Below are 17,038 nucleotides of genomic sequence, written 5' to 3'. Positions count from 1 at the left end.
CTGGGTTCAAGCAATTCTCCTGCCTCAGCATTCTGAGTAGCTGGGATTACAGGCATGTGCTACTATGCCCAGCTAATTTTTTTTGTATTTTTAGTAGAGATGGGGTTTTGCCATGTTGGCCAAGCTGGTGTCGACCTCAAGTGATCTGCCCTCCTAGGCCTCCCAAGTGCTGGGATTACAGGCGTGAGCCACCACACCTAATATGCCTTTCTCATGGCTGCATATCAGGGGTACATGCTGTCCATGGGACTTATCACTGGTGATGTTAATCTGGATCACTTGATTAAGGTGATGCCTGCCAGGTTTTGCTATTGTAAAATTGCGATTTTTCATACTCTATTCTTTGAAGGTGAGTCTCTGAGTCCAGCCCACACTCAAAGAGGGAAATTAAACTCCACCTTTTATGTAATATATCTACATATATTAGAATTCTGTAAGGCAGATTTTTCTCTTTTCTCTCATTTATTTATTCAGTCGTTTATTGATATCACTATAGATACATGAATATTTATTTTATTTCATGGGTTATAATCCAATACTATTATAATTTATTTTGTGGCTCAAATTACTCCAGCTCTGACCATTGGGAGCTTGTTTCTGGTTGGCTCCTGTAGTCTGTTGACCTACTGCACCTTCCTCACCCCCTTTTATTCCCCAACAACTTCCTTACTTTTTGGCATTACAAAATGACCCCGGCTAACCTTGTGTTTTATCTGCCCTAGTCCTAGAATCAGATATTTCTCGAAGAAGTCTGGTTCTTTGTATTGGAGGACAGTATTTAGAAACCATGATCTGGTTGCTAGATGTGCTCATTGCTACTGGTGTATTTACCTATTTTTTAAAATGTGTTTTTCAAGTTTTAAGGTTCTTCTAGCTTTTTTTTTTCAATTTGTTGAAAAATACTGGATTTTTTTTGGAAATTTGTTGAAAAAACTGGATTGTTTGCTGTCTGTTGAGAAAAACTGGGTTGTCAGATAAAGTTTCCCATTGTCTGAATTTTGCTGATTGCATCCCTGTTATTGGTTTAATGCTTTTCTCTGTCCCATATATTTCCTGTAAATTTATATGTAGTTGCATATAGATGTTTGATCAGATTCTGGTTAAATTGAGGGGTGGCGCAAGACTACCTCATAGACAGTGATGTATTCTTCCATCAGGAGGCACACAGTTCCTAGTTATCTCTTTTATGTTTGTGGTGTCAACAGCCATTGACAATCACTGCTTAGATCCATTAATTCCTTATGGGCTATGAAATGGTGCTATTCCAACTCAATAATTCCTTCTTCATTCATTTTCTGGAACACTTCTATATTTCTTTCTTTTTTTGTGAGATGGAGTTTCTCTCTTGTTACCCAGGCCGGAGTGCAATGGCGCGACCTCAGCTCACCGCAACCTCCGCCTCCTGGGTTCAGGCAATTCTCCTGCCTCAGCCTCCTGAGTAGCTGGGATTACAGGCACGCGCCACCACGCCCAGCTAATTTTTTGTATTTTTAGTAGAGACGGGGTTTCACCATGTTGACCAGGATGGTCTCTATCTCTTGACCTCGTGATCCACCTGCCTCGGCCTCCCAAAGTGCTGGGATTACAGGCGTGAGCCACCGCGCCCGGCAACACTTCTGTATTTCAAATCTTTGGCTTGTTATTCTCATTGGTGCTCAATTTGTTGTGCCTTTGTCCAGCAGAAGCATTTTGACTTGTCTCCAGAATCCTTTTGACATAATCCTGGTGGTCTTTGGTGGCTTTCCTACAAAAATGGCATCTGGGAATCAGGAAAGAGGCAACAGCGCCCTCTGCAGTGTCTAGGTGGGAGTGCTTCTTTCCCTTGAAAAAGAAAACACTAAGTTTCTGGTTAGGGCCTTCAGAGACTCACCAAGAGAGTGAATAAAGGAGAGGGACCAGGTGGGGATGGGGAAGATGATGAGTTCAACTTTTAATTTTATTATGGGCTGAATCGTGTGCCTTCAAAATTCATATATTGAAATCCTAGCCCCAGTGCCCCAGAATGTGACTGTACTTAGAGATAGCGCCTCCTTCTTTCTTTTTTTGAGACAGTCTTACTCTGTCTTCCAGGATGGAAAACGGTGGCGCAATCATGACTCACTGCAGCCTCGAACTCTTGGGCTCAAGTAATGAACATGAATATAGTCTTTTTGTTTTTTTTGACATGGAGTCTTGCTCTGTTGCCCAGGCTGGAGGGCAATGGTGTAATCTTGGCTCACTGCAACCTCTGCCTCCCAGGTTCAAGTGATTCTCCTGCCTCAGCCTCCCAAGTAGCTGAGATTATAGGCAGGCACCATCACACCTGGTGAATTTTTGTATTTTTAGTACAGATAGGGTTTCACCTGTTGGCCAGGCTGGTCTCAAACTCCTGACCTCAAGTGATCCACCCACCTCAGCCTCCCAAAGTGCTAGGATTACAGGCATGAGCCACCGTGCCCGGCCTGAACATAGAGTCTTTAAAGAGATGATTAGGGTAAAATAAGGTCAATTAATGTGGGCTAATTCAATATGACTGGTGGCCTTGTAAGAAAAGGAGGTTAGGGCTGAGAGTGGTGACTGAGAAGTACTCCCAGCACTTTGGGAGGCCAAGACTGGAAGATTGCTTGCTGCCAGGGGTTCGAGACCAGCCCAGTAAGCATAGTGAGACTTCAGTTTCTACAAAAGTAAAAAATTAAGTGTGGTGATGCATACCTGTAGAATCCCAGCACTTTGGGAGGCCAAGACTGGAAGATTGCTTGCTGCCAGGGGTTCGAGACCAGCCCAGTAAGCATAGTGAGACTTCAGTTTCTACAAAAGTAAAAAATTAAGTGTGGTGATGCATACCTGTAGAACCAGCTACTGGAGAGGCTGAGGAGGGAAGATCACTTGAGCCCAGAAGTTCAAGGCTGCAGTGAGCTATGATTGTGTTACTGCACTGTAGCCTGGGCAACAGAGCAAAACCCTGCCTCTAAAAATAAATAAATAAAATTTAAAAAGATAACAGGAGATAGGATATAATCAATACATAGACTGAGAAACAACCATATGAGATCATATAAGAAGGTGGCCATCTGCAAGCCAAGGAGAGAGGCCTCAGAAGAAACTAAACCTGCCAACACCTTTATCTTGAACTTCTGGCCTCCAAAACTGTGATGTTTCAGTCACCCAGTCTATATTCTTTTGTTATGGCAGCCCTAGCAAACTAATAAAATTTGTTGAATTTGGAAGTATGGGCTGGGTTTGGTGGCGCACACCTGTAATCCCAGCAGTTTGGGAGGCCGAGGCGGGTGGATCACAAGGTCAGAAGTTCAAGACCAGCCTGGCCAACATGGTGAAACCCTGTCTCTATTTAAAAAAAAAAAAAAAGAAAGTATGTGTGGGTATACAATGAATACATGCAATTTTATATGTCAACTTAAAAATAAAAAAATTAGAAAAAAGTATGTATGGGATGTTTCATGGCATTTGTAAGTGTTCATCTGAGGTTCAGGAAAGAGAACTGGGCTGGAAGTAGATATATGGGAGGTGAGAACATTTACAGAATGAATAAAACCACATGTGTAAAAGGGAATCTTTAGGAGAAGTCTAAAGAGTAAAAAGAGAAGAGGGCTGAGAAATAAACCAACAGAGGCCAGGCACGGTGGCTCATGCCTATAATCCTGGCACTTTGGGAGACCAAGGTGGGCAGATCGCGTGAGCCAAGGAGTTCAAGACCAGCCTGGGCAACATGGTAAAATCCTGTTTCTACAAAAGAAAGGAAAATTAGCCAGGTGTGGTGGCAGGTGCCTGTGGTCCCAGCTACTCAGAAGGCTAAGGCTGAGGATCACTTGGGCCCTGGATGTTGAGACTGTCGTGAGCCATGATTGCACCACTGCACTCCAGCCTGGGCAACCCCCTACTTTGGGGGAAAAAATTTGGGAAAGGAAGAGAAGCCCCCTGAAGGAGATCAGAAGGTTTAAAGGAGAGGCAGGAGCAAAGGCATGAAAGAGTGGAGTCCCAGAGGCAGAGAATAGGTTTGAGAGAGTTTGGAGGAAGGCAGTGGTTAACTACCACATGCAGAAGGGAGGTTAAGATAAGGACTGAAGAGGGCCTGAGAGTTTGCAATTGTGAATGCAAAAATGACTAGGACAGACAGCCAGGCTGCTGTGGAGTGGGGTATGAATGGGGCAGTGAGCAGATAAAGTCAGGGGAAGTTAATCATATTTAGGAAACGTCTCAGAAAGAAGGACGTGGTACCGGCTGATGTTGAAAGTATGTTGTGGGTTTCTGGCTTTGTTGGGAAGGACGTGAGCATATTTATATGATGAGAGGAGGAGACAGTGGATGAAAGGTACAGAAATGAAGGAGAGGATAGAACCCTGGACTGCTTCAAAGTAGTGGAAAATTAAGCACTCTGGAACAACTCTTCCTCTGAGATGCAAAAAAATGCAGGTGGAGATTGAAGGTTCGGGGTAGGAACCTGGGGATGAATATTGATGCTCAACTTTTTGTGTGGACACATGTTTTCATTTCTCTTGGATGTATACCTAGGAGTGTGAAATTGCCGGGTCATATGGTTACTCCATGCTAACAATTGAGGATCTGTCAAACTGTTTGCCAAAGTGGCTGCACTGTTTTACATTCCTACCAGCAGTGTATGTTTCCAGTGTCTCCACAGCCGGAAAGCACTTGTCATCTGTCTTTTTATTACATCCATTCTGGTTGGTGTGAAGTGATACCTCATTGTGATTTTGATTTACATTTCCCTAATGACTAGTGGTTTTGGTGTCTTTTCATGTGCATGTTGGCCACTATATATCTTCTTTGAGAATTATGTATTCAAATCATGTGCCCATTTTTAAACTGGGTTGTCTTTTTATTGTTCTTCTGTTGTTTTTGTAGAGAAAAGTCCTCACGGCCGGGCATGATGGCTTATGCTTGTAATCCCAGCACTTTGGGAGGCTGAGGTGAGTAGATCACCTGAGGTCGGGAGTTTGAGACCAGCCTGATTAACAAGGAGAAACCCTGTCTCTATAAATAATAATAATAATAATAATACTTAAAAAAAAAAAGAGCTCAAGCCTGTAATCCCAGCACTTTGGGAGGCTGAGGCGGGTGGATCACGAGGTCAAGAGATCGAGACCATCCTGTTCAACATGGTGAAACCCCGTCTCTACTAAAAATACAAAAAGTTAGCGGGGCACGGTGGCACGTGCCTGTAATCCCAGCTACTCGGAAGGCTGAGGCAGGAGAATTGCCTGAACCCAGGAGGTGGAGGTTGCAGTGAGCCGAGATAGCGCCATTGCACTCCAGCCCGGGTAACAAGAGTGAAACTCTGTCTCAAAAAAAAAAAAAAAAAAAGAAAAGAAACTTTTAGGCTTCAAAGAATACCATTAAAAAAAAAAAAAGTGAAAAATCATCCCTGGCATCACACTGTATATATTTTTTTAAAAAAGTGAAAAGACACTCCACAGGATGAAAGTATTTATAAATCATATATCTCATAAGGAGCTAGTATCCAAAATATATAAAAAACTCTTTTTTTTCTTTCTAACCATAAAGAACTCTTATAATTCAACAACAAAAAGACAGGCTGAGCACAGTGGCTCACACCTGTGGTCCCAATGCTTTGGGAGGCCAAGGCAAGAGGATTGCTTGAGGCCAGGAATTTGAGACCAGCCTAGGCATAAAAACACTTCATCTCTACAAAAAAAAAAATTATTATTTTTAATTTTTATTTTTTTATTGCCCACCCATCTCCTATTTATTTATTTTTGAAACAGAGTCTCGGTCTGTCAATCAGGCTGGAGTGTAGTGGCACGATCTTGGCTCACTGCAACCTCCGCCTCATGGGTTCAGGTAATTCTCCTGCCTCAGCCTCCTGAGTAGCTGGGATTACAGGCATGCGCCACCACGCCCAGCTAATTTTTTTTTTTTGTATTTTTAGTAGAGACGGGGTTTCACCATGTTGACCAGGATGGTCTCGATCTCTTGACCTCGTGATCCACCCGCCTCGGCCTCCCAAAGTGCTGGGATTACAGGCGTGAGCCACCGCGCCCGGCTGTTTGAAGCCTAAAAGTTTTAAATTTAGATAGAATCCAGTTTATTTTGTTTTATTTTATTTATTTATTTTGAGATGGAATCTTGCTCTGTTGCCCAGGCTGGAGTGCAGTGCCATGATCTTGACTCACTGCAACCGCTGCCTCCCAGGTTCAAGCAATTCTCCTACCTCAGCCTCCCGCGTAGCTGGGAATAGAGGTGCATGCCACCACACCCGGCTAATTTTTGTATTTTTAGTAGAGATAGGGTTTCACCACTTGGCCAGCCTTGAACACCTGACCTCAGGTGATCCACCCACCTCAGCCTCCCAAAGTGCTGGGATTACAGGCCTGAACCACCACGCCCAACCTTTATTTTATTTTATTTTTCAGTTGCTTGTACTTTGGTGTACCTAAGAAGGTTTTGCCTCATGCAAGGTCATGAAGATTTATTCCTACATTTTCTTTTAGGAGTCTTACATTTAGGTCTATAATGTATTTTGAGTTAATTTTTGTGTGCAGGTGTAAGAAAGGGGTCTAGCTTAATTCTTTTGCATGTGAATATTCAGCTGTCCCAGGCCATTTGTTGAAAAAACAATAATTTACCCATTAAATGGTCTAGGTACCTTTGTTGAAAATCAGTTGGTTATAAATGTAAGCATTTATTTCTGGACTTTTTTTCTTCTTTTTTTTTTTTTTTTGAGATGCAGTCTTACTCTGTTGGCAGGCTGCAGTGCAGTGGCACAATCTCAGCTCACTGCAACCTCCATCTCCCAGGTTCAAACGATTCTCCTGCCTTAGCCTCCCAAGCAGCTGGGATTACAGGTGAGCGCCACCACACCAAGCTAACTTTGTTTATTTTTAGTAGAGATGGGGTTTCACCATGTTGGCCAGGATGGTCTTGATCTCCTGACCTTGTGATCCACCTGCCTTGGCCTCCCAAAGCTCTGGGATTACAGGTGAGAGCCACTGCACCTGGACTCTATTTATTCCACTGGTCTATATGTCTATCTTTATGCCAGTACCACACTGTCTTTATTTGTAGTAAGTTTTGAAATAAAAAACTGTGACTGCCCCGACTTTTGACATAAGACATTAGGTGAGCTGAGTGCAGTGGCTCATGCGGGTAACCCTAGCACTTTGGGAGGCCAATGCAGGAAGATTGCTTGAGCTCAGGAGTTTGAGACCAGCCTGGACAACATAGCAAGACTGTGTCTCTTTTTAAAAATTATTTTTAAGTTGGAGGTGGGGTGGTTGGAGTAGGTCTGAGGCAGGAGGATTGCTTGATCCTGGGAGGCCCTAGTTTCAGTGAGCCATTACCATGCCCCTGCACTCCAGCCTGGGTGATAGAGCTCAGACTCTGTCTAAATAAATAAGTAAATAAAATTAGATAATCAAATCCTTGAATTTCTTCCATTATTATAAGCTTGAGTTCTTCCAAACTTACAGGTCTAATAATATTCATTTGGATTTTTTCAAGTTTTTAAGTTGTTTGGATTTTTGTTTGTTCTTTCATTTTTCTTTAAATTCTTCTAGAAACCATTTTGGTGAATGATTTCAGGTGACTCTAACCTGTTCTCCCCCAACAGCTATCCAAGTTTCCCAATACTTGTTGCAAAGCCCTATACCTTAGCCATTGGGTTTAAGTTTATACATATATTTGTAGACAGGGTCTCAACTCCATATTCTCTTTCACTGAGATTTATATGGTTCTGTTTTAATTGTTGTTGCCTTTTAAATGTTTTCATTACAACAAAAGAGCAAATCTCCACTCAAAGATCTTATACTCTCACTTATGTATCCATCCATGTGAGCTATAATTCTATTTGGAATTGTGAGACAAATTGTTGTAAGAAAAAATTGACACTTTTTTTTTTGAGATGGAGTTTCGCTCTTGTTTTCCAGGCTGGAGTGCAATGGCGCTATCTCGGCTCACTGCAACCTCCACCTCCCAGGTTCAAGCAATGATATTTCTCCATGTTGGATGGGTAGAGATGAGGTTTCTCCATGTTGGCCAGGCTGATCTCGAACTCCTGACCTCAGGTGAGCCACCCACCTTGGCATCCCAAAGTGCTAGGATTATAGGTGTAAGCCACCATGCCCAGCCAATTGACATCTTTATAAACCATAGACATCCCATTCAAAATCATGGTATACTCCCTAAGATTGGAATACGACAAGAATGTCCTCTCTCTTCACTTCTATTTCAACATGCGCTTGAGGTTCTAGCTAGGGCAATTAGGCAAGAAGAAGAAGTAAAGCCATCTAGATTGGAAAGGGAAAGTAAAACTATCTCTATTTGTAGACGGCATGATCTTGTAAATAGAAAATCCTAAGGAGTTCACTGAAATCTGTTAGTGTGAATAAATGAGTTCAGCAAGGTTATTTGGGTACAAGATCAACATACTCAAATCTATTATATTTCTACATACTAGCAATGAACAATTGAAAATAAAATTAAAACAATTCCATTTATAATAACATCAAAAAATAAGATACTTAGAAATGAATTGAACAGAAGAAGTCTAGGCCAGGTGCAATGGCTCACTGATACCTGTAATCCCAGAACTTTGGGAGGCCAAATGTGCAGATCACCTGAAATCAGGAGTGCGAGACCGGTCTGGCCAATATAGCAAATACGAAATTTGCCCATACTTATACAGCTAGTAAGCGGGGGCACCAGGACTTGGACCTGGGCATGTGGCTCTGCTACAAAGAGGGCCCTAGAAAATAGCTGCGGGAAGGTGAGGTGAAGAACAGAGGGAAATGTAGCTGAAAGAGCAGGACAAATATATGGTGAAGTGTCTACATGGGAAAGCAAATGGGCTTAGGGATATTGAAGAGGGAGCAATGAGTGGAAGTTACACATAGGTGGGTGCTTTTCAAGCAAGAACTGCCTCCAATGGACTAGAGAGGCCCAGGAAGGCAGTGAAGACACCTAGCCCTGGGGAGGCAGAGGAAACTGATGGTTCCGGGGTCTTCTTGTCTAACTCTTATTCGGGCTGCTGCAGGGAGTTGGGGGAGGGTCTCTCATCTTCTAGAGGAGGAAACACACCTTTAGATGGCCAAGACCTCAGTTTCCGCTCTTTTTCAGCAACAGATAGCTAGCAGACCCACCTTTTCCTTCTAGGGCCAGGCAACCTGGGGTGGTAGACTTGGCTGGCTTCGCTGCCCTCCTATAGCAAGCCACAGTCCACAGCCAGCAGGAAGCTTGAGCTTGCCAATCTACAAGGGCCAAGGCAGGAGGAAAGAGAGCCAGAGGACAGGTGAGGCAGAGGAGCCATCTGAGTTCTCCCCACCCTTTCCCCCTTTCCTGGTGCTTTGCTCCTCCTTGGCGGAGGAGGGAGGGTGGGAGGAGGTAGGAGCAGTCATGTTGGAGAGCAGGCAAACAGATGAAAGACAACTGCTAAAGGAGTGACCCACTTATGTTAGTTGAAGTTTAGTGATGATATCCTCACTTGCAAAGCCCTTGAGGAATTCACTCTTTTTATTTTTTATTATTATTTTTTGAGATGGGGTTTCACCATATTGGCCAGGCTGGTCTGAAATTCCTGACCTTGTGATCCACCCGCCTTGGCCTCCCAAAGTGCTGGGAATAGGTGTGAGCCACCGCGCCTATTTTTTTTGAGACAGAGTTTCGCTCTTGTTACGCAGGCTGGAGTGCAATGGCAGGATCTCCGCTCACCGCAACTTCCGCCTCCTGGGTTCAAGCAATTCTCTTGCCTCAGCCTCCCGAGTAGCTGGGACTACAGATGCGTGCCACCATTCCCAGCTAATGTTTGTATTTTTAGTAGAGACGGGGTTTCACCCTGTTGACCAGGATGGTCTCGATCTCTTGACCTTGTGATCCACCTGCCTCGGCCTCCCGAAGTACTTGGATTATAGGCGTGAGCCACCGCGCCCGGCTGGAATTCACTATTAAAGTGGGGGTTCATCCTGACTCTTGTAACCTTGGTTACCTCAATCTTCATCTGTAAAATGGGTATGAGAACACTTCCTACTTTTTAAACTTTAAATGGATCTAGTGCTTGGACGACCAAAAAGCTGGTGTGAAAGTAGAGTGACACAGGCAGTAGTCACTCAGTCTCTGCAATTTTCCAGTTGGAGACTTGGGGAAAATCACCTAAGCTCTTTCTGCTTCCATTTCCTCATCAGTGAAAATGAGGGGAGCAATAGCACTTGCTTTAAATGGTTATCTTCAAGGGTAAATGTGATTGTGTGTGTGTGTGTGTGTGTGTGTGTGTGTATGTAATTTTTCTTTACTATACAGACTCATAGCCAAGAGTGGTAATTATAATATAAAGTAAATGGTAGAGCCAGGCGCGGTGGCTCACACCTGTAATCCCAGCACTTTGGGAGGCTGAGGTGGGCAGATCACGAGGTTAAGAGATCGAGACCATCCTGGCCAACATGGTGAAACCTCTCTACTAAAAAATACAAAAATTACCTGGGCATGGTGGCGCGTGCCTGTAGTCCCAGCTACTCAGGAGGCTGAGGCAGGAGAATTGCTTGAACCCAGGTGGCGGAGATTGCAGTGAGCTGAGATTGCGCCACTGCACTCCAGTCTGGCGCCTGGAGACAGAGCAAGATTTTGTCTCAAAAAACAAAATCAAAACAAAACAAAAAACTAAATGGTAGAACCAGGTCTCCAAAGCACACAGATTTAATAGTTATACTCTAGATGTCTCAAAACCATAAAAACAACACATATAGTATAAAGACTAGAAAGAAAGACAACAAATTATTAACAGTGTTTGCTGGGTATGGTGGCTCACGCCTGTAATCCCAACACTTTGGAAGGCTAAGGTGGGCGTATCACCTGAGGTCAGGAGTTCGAGACCAGCCTAATATGGTGAAACCCCATTTAAAAAAATAAAAATTTAAATTTAAAAAAAGTGTTTATTTCTGTATGGTTGGATCATGATTTATTTTCATTTTTTCTTTTTTTGAGACATTCACTGTTGCACAGACTGGAGTGCAGTGGTATGATCTTGGCTCATGCAACCTCTGCCTCTGGGGTTCAAATGATTCTCATGCCTCAGCCTCCTGAGTAGCTATGATTACAGGTGTGCCCCACCATGCCCAGCTAATTTTCATATTTTTAGCAGAGACAGGGTTTCACCATGTTGGTCAGGCTGGTCTCAAATTCCTGACCTCAAGTGATCCACCCGCCTCGGCCTCCCAACGTGTTGGAATTACAGGCATGAGCCACTGCACCCAGCCTCATTTTTTATTTTTTTGAGACAGAGTCTTGCTCAGTTGCCCAGGCTGAAATGTAGGGCTCAATCTTGGCTCATTGCAACCTCCGCCTCCCAGATTCAAGCGATCCTTGTGCCTCAGCCTCTGGAGTAGCTGGGACTACAGGAGCCCGCCACCACATCCAGGTATTTTTTTTGGTCTTTTTAGTAGAGATGGGGTTTCATCATGTTGCTCAGGCTGGTCTTGAACTCCTGGCTTCAAGTGATCCACCAGCCGTGGCCTCCCAAAGTGCTGGGATTACAGGTGTGAGCCACTGTGCCTAGCCTAAGGTAAGAATCATCATTCCCATTATCCAGATGAAAAAATAAGGCTGAGAGAGGTTATAAAGTTGGCTTAAACTTCAGGTTTCATAGCTACTAAGAGGCAGACAGCCAAGATCTGTAGGTGGATCTGGCTGTTTCCAAAGCTAGGTGCTATTGTCAGGGATGCTGGACCATGGGGCTGGTATCTAGGACTTCCCCACAGCAGTCTTCTGATGGAAGAGTTAAGGTGGGAGGCTGTGAGGACTGGGCCTATGCTGGATGTGCTCTCATGGGTCTCCTCTGCCTGCTCTACTGGTTTCCTAGGTTCATATTCCTGGTAGAGGGCATGGCTTGGAAGGTGGACAGTCAAGGGGTGCCGTGGAGTCTCCCTAAGAAATATTTGTTTCGCCTGTTAGGTATCCTATAGAGCAGTGCTTCCTAACCTTTTTGGCACCAGGGACCAGTTTCCATGGACTGGGGGTGGCAGGGATGGTTTCAGGATGATTAAAGTGCTTTACATTTACTGTGCACTTTATTTCTCTTTTTACATTGTAATATATAATGAAGTAATACAGCTCACCATAATGTAGAATCAGTGGGAGCTCTGAGCTTGATTTCCTGCAACCAGATGGTCTCATCTGGGGATGGGAGACAGTGACAGATCATCAGGCATTAGATTCTCATAAGGAACCGGCAGCCTAGATCCCTTGCTTGGGCAGTTCACAATAGGGGTTGCACTCCCTAGGAGAATCTAATGCCATAGGAGGTGGGGCTCAGGCAGTAACGTGATAGGACAATAGGACGTGGCTGTAAATACAGATGAAGTTTCACCAGCTAGCCCCACCACTCACCTCCTACTGTGCTGCCCAGTTCCCAACAAGCCATGGAGAGCTACGAGTCTGTGGCCCAAGGGTTGGGGACCCCTGGTATAGAGGAACTAAAAATAATAGCGTAACTACAAAAGACTGAGGGATGGAAGTGGGTGTTAAGCAATAGACAGTGGCCAGTCCTGATAAATCCAGACATAGCTATGTAAGCATGTTATGTAGTGATGTGGAGGTAACCATTAGACCTGAAAACATCAGTGGCTTTAAGCAGTATCCCTGGATTGAAGGATGGAGAGGGAGTTCTTGCTTTTCATTGCAAGCTCTTCTCTCCTATTTGATTTTTTAAAAAGCTGTGTGTATTATTTTAAAATTATTATTTTAAAAGAACAGGTTTGTTTTCTGCTTTAGTTTTTTGGTATAGGCTTTGGGGGCATCTAGGGGATTCTAGGGGATTCACATCCCTTCCCCATCTAAGCTGAAATTTTATCTTCTGGAAAATAGGGATAAAAACCATACTCACCCCACGGAGTTGCTCTGAGGATAAAATGAGGTAATGCATATAAAAGCACACAGACCAGAGTTGGCTGAAATTCAACAATAATTACTAAACGTTGTTATTATCAATAATAAACCAAATATGCAGGTGATACCGGAGCCCTGGCACATAGTAGGCACTTAATAATGGGTGAAAGTAGTTATTTAGCCCCTCATCAAGGCCTTATAATTCAGCCCCCAACCCGTGACACACTGGCCCCAAGGCTCCGAGTGAACACTTAAATATTGATGTGGTTACTCGTTTATTCATCACTCGGCTCTCTGCCGTAGAGTTCGAGGAGGGTGAGCCCCGCTCTCTGGCCTCCCGAGCGGCGGCCTGGCCGCATGCAGGTCCACTGCGCCGGGAGGTTGGAGGCGGCGGCAGCTCACCCGCTTCTAGGTCGCAGATGCGGGACGGTCACGTGGCTGGGCGGTAGTCGCTCCGGTTTCACTCAGGCATTTTCCAGGGCAGGGGCGGACTAGAGGAGGGGAGGTCGCGGCCCGGGGTCAGGGGAGCGGCAGGGGTCCCCATAACCCAAATCCGCGCCCAGAGGATGGCCATCCCGGAAGGGGCGGGCAGGGACCCTTTTAGGACAAGGGCTTTCCAGATCAAGGACTTCTAGAAGGAAGACGCGGGATTGGCCTGGAGGCGCAGAGCGGGTTTTTTGTACTGGCCGCGGGTGTCCCGCTCCTAGCAGGCAAGGCGGGGTTGCTTCAGGCGCCCCCAGTCAGGGGCGGGGCCACCGCGAGAGCCCCGCCTACCCGCTGCAGAGGCCGAGCGCCACCCCCTCCCGCTCCGGGCGGGTCTGCGGCTGCAGGGGCGCAAGCGGCGTACCCGCATCCCTGTCGCACCGCCACGCGGGTCGGGGCGGCGGGCGCGGGGCGGGGCAGGGGGCGGGGCGCTGACGTCGCGTCGCGGCCCGCGGCCCGGCGGGGCGGGGAGGCGGTGGCCGGTCGGCCCGACCCAGCCCGCAGCGGCGGCGGCACTCGGAGCCGGCTCCAGACCGCCCTCCGCCGCGGCGGAGTTTGCCTCCAGGTTCCGGAGTCTGCACCGCTTCGGCCGGCCCTCGCCCGCCGCTTCCCCGCCATGGCCCTGGTGCGGGGCGCGGAGCCGGCTGCTGGGCCTTCCCGCTGGCTTCCCACGCACGTCCAGGTGACTGTGCTGCGGGCCCGCGGGCTGCGGGGCAAGAGCTCGGGCGCGGGCAGCACCAGCGACGCGTACACGGTGATCCAGGTGGGCCGCGAGAAGTACAGCACGTCGGTGGTGGAGAAGACGCACGGTTGCCCAGAGTGGCGTGAGGAGTGCTCTTTCGAGCTGCCGCCCGGCGCCCTGGATGGCCTGCTGCGGGCGCAGGAGGCCGACGAGGGCCAGGCGCCCTGGGCCGCGGGCTCCGCCGCCGCCTGCGAACTGGTGCTCACCACGATGCACCGCTCACTCATCGGCGTCGACAAGTTCCTGGGCCAGGCTACGGTGGCGCTGGACGAGGTCTTCGGCGCAGGCCGCGCCCAGCACACGCAGTGAGTAGGGGGCGCGGGGTCACAGAAACGGCCAAAGGCCTAACCGGTCGGGGCTGGTGGGGATCAGGACCCCTGAAGTTCGGCTGGGCCGGCGAGCCCCTTCCCTCGCGCTCAAGGGCGTAAACCGACAGACGCGTTCGCATTTCAGGGTCGCCTTCAGGCTCCCCGAACGTGCGCTGTGAGGGGCTCGGCCACTGGTGGGTCCCTGGGAGGACTGCGGGAGGTTTAAATGGTGGCGAACGTTAGGAGTAGATTGTCAAGTAAAGTTAGGAATGAGATCCAGAGTCTTTGGGGCTATGGAAACCTCAAGAAGGGAAATCTTGGGGCCATTCTTAGAACCTCCGGGCCTGCCTCCCTTTCCTCAAAGGGGAGGAGAACTGCGGGCACCTGTCCCTCAGGGGAGTGGAGAGGAACAGCATTGCCCCGCGGGGGAAGGAAGTCCAGGTGTCTTCCTCCAGGGTGAGGATGAATGTTGATTTCCCCACTAAAGGTAGATGCCCCTGCAGAGGGCATCTGCCTCTTGCGTGGCTCTCAAGATGCCCTCCACTATCTAGAGATGCCTCCCCTGGATCCTGTCCCTCTGTGTCTTGTGTCCCTGGTCTGGGGACTGGAGGAGCTCCTAAGTAAAGGAAGGAAATGCTTTCCAGTGGCCTGCCTGCCTGCCCTGCCCTGCCTGAGTTAGAGGCAGCCGCATGGTTAATGCACAGCGGGAGATTATCTCCTGGTCACTCCACCTCAGTGGGCCAGTGGGTTTTTTAATCATTTATTTTGGCAGCATTTAACCTTGCCTGTGTTAAGATCAAAGCTTCAGCCTTGGAGCCCCATTTCCTGTTTTGGGCTTGGGCAGAAGCTGGAAGCCAGTCCCCAGGGCTGACAGCCTGCTGTGGGATCAGTCAAACGGTTAACTTCGGAGTGACCTGGGTAGGAGGTTAAGGGGATTGGGGCAGGACTGTGCCTTAGGTCTGGAGAGGTGCCGGAAAGGTTTGCCCCAGTGGCATGGCATCCACTGAGTAAATAAATCCAGGAAGGCTTGCTGGAGGAGGGAGATGAACCTGGTGAAAACCCAGATGAAAGCAGGATTTAGGTAGAAAGGATCTGACCTTGAATGTTTCCTGAAACGTGGGTGTGGAATGGCCTTCTTGGCTGGCTCTCTGTGGCCTGGGATGGGGAGGGTGTTAGTGCAGGGCAAGTTCCAGGCGTGGCTGTGACCTGACTCCCTCTCCCCATCCCCTGGCCTGCTCCCCTCCTTCCTTCATGACTTGCTGTTTGGTGGCTGGGTGTGGGATCATGTGGTATAGCGTGGCCCTTGTTTTTTTTTTTTTCCTCCTTTCTGTCCTCTCCCTCCTTCCTGGTTCCTAGAGCCCAAGGGGGTGGATATATGGGGCGAAAAGCTCTCCCCTGGATCTCTTACCCCATTCTTTTTCAGAAGAGGTGCCTGTCCCCCAAATCATTCTGCCCCTTCCCCCAGTCCTTCACCCTCCACCAATCAGCTACTCTGACCAGACTGGTAGATGACACATCTTTTCGGGGGGTGCTGGGGGAACAGGAGGAGGCAGACCAAAAAAAGGCTCCAGGCCTGCAGGGAGCAGCTTCTTTGTTTTTTCCAGTTCCTGCCCTTGCTTTTCCTCTTGGCCTCTGGATCTTCCTTAGCTGAGCTGGCCAAGCCTGTAGGTCCAGGTGGTCCTATTTTCAGCCAAGAACAGTCTGTCTTGGAGAATTTGACTTACCACCCCTTGATCCGAATGAGAGCCTTGATTTACTTTATAGAAATCATCTTTTCCACTGGGATCTTTCCACACCCACCTGGATGTTTTCCCTTATGTATGGACTTGATTTATTTATAGAACTGGGAGGGAACAGGAGTAAGGAGGGTCACTTAGGGTGGGCAGAGGAAAGTCTGTGAAGTTGACCTGGTCCTCTAGTTTACTGGACCTAACAACATGCCCACTGACAGAGGAGGAGGGCTGTCACCCCCACAGTGGTCCTTACCTCTGGCTCTACTGGTTATTCCTGGTGGTATTTTCTGGAGCACCCTGGTGTGGGCTACTGAGACTGAGTCTAAATGCTTCCTGGTATGGAGAGGGCAAGGCAGAGAAGACCAAGGTCTACCCTCCTCAGCTTTGAATAATGGTAGAAAAGAACAGTATCTACTCCTTAACTCCAGGAGTTGGCTATGGTGGTCTCAGGCAGGGCAGATGGTGGCCCTTTGCTAAGAGAAAACCTGAGTGGGGAAGAGTACTGTCGTGGTTAGGAAGGGGCTGTGGAGTGGCACTGGACAGATCCCAGTCTCAAAACTGCCACCTGTGTCTATAGGTGGCAAGTCATGTAAACTCTTGGTGCCTCAGTTTTCACATCTGTAAAATGGAGATAATTTACACCTTCATAGGGTTAATGTGAGGGATGAAATGAAAATGCAACTTAAGTACCTAGTGCAGTCCCTGTACATGGTAGGTGGTCGGTACAGAGCAGTGATGGCGAAGGGAGCTTTTGGTAACAGTATCTGGTAGCCCTAGTGTGGAAGAGTTCCCCTGCCCTAGAAGAGCTTCTTATGCGATGGGGGAGAGAGTCCAGAACTTAGAGCCTAGGAAAGCTTCAGGATGGATTACACATAAGAGTACAAGAGTTCCCAACAAAATGAGCTGGCCCTTTGCAGCTCTCTGCG

General features: G+C 47.4%; 1 protein-coding gene and 1 long non-coding RNA gene across 5 annotated transcripts in view; one reads left to right on the top strand and one right to left on the bottom strand.

Annotated features, from left to right (window-relative positions):
* Window positions 1–13,108: 13,108 nt before the first annotated feature.
* Window positions 13,109–13,723, bottom strand: LOC118147279 (uncharacterized). Its single transcript, XR_004733516.3, has 2 exons — window positions 13,694–13,723; window positions 13,109–13,337 (listed from the first exon to the last, which is right to left on the bottom strand). It is a non-coding gene; the product is annotated as an uncharacterized LOC118147279 (long non-coding RNA).
* A 39-nt stretch (window positions 13,724–13,762) lies between these two features.
* The window catches only part of RAB11FIP5 (RAB11 family interacting protein 5), a 39,981-nt gene continuing 36,705 nt past the window's right edge, over window positions 13,763–17,038 (top strand). For all 4 annotated transcript variants that reach the window (XM_008980515.5, XM_008980513.5, XM_035272278.3 and 1 more), the window contains exon 1: window positions 13,763–14,376. In XM_008980515.5, coding sequence (XP_008978763.1) covers window positions 13,946–14,376 — 431 coding nt within the window. In that variant the 5' untranslated portion in view covers window positions 13,763–13,945. The remainder of the gene's footprint in view (window positions 14,377–17,038) is intronic.

Source organism: Callithrix jacchus, chromosome 14 (genome assembly GCF_049354715.1).
Source record: "Callithrix jacchus isolate 240 chromosome 14, calJac240_pri, whole genome shotgun sequence".
In the NCBI taxonomy this organism is placed as follows: Eukaryota; Metazoa; Chordata; class Mammalia; order Primates; family Cebidae; genus Callithrix; species Callithrix jacchus.
This window is presented reverse-complemented; position numbering and strand designations above follow the sequence as displayed.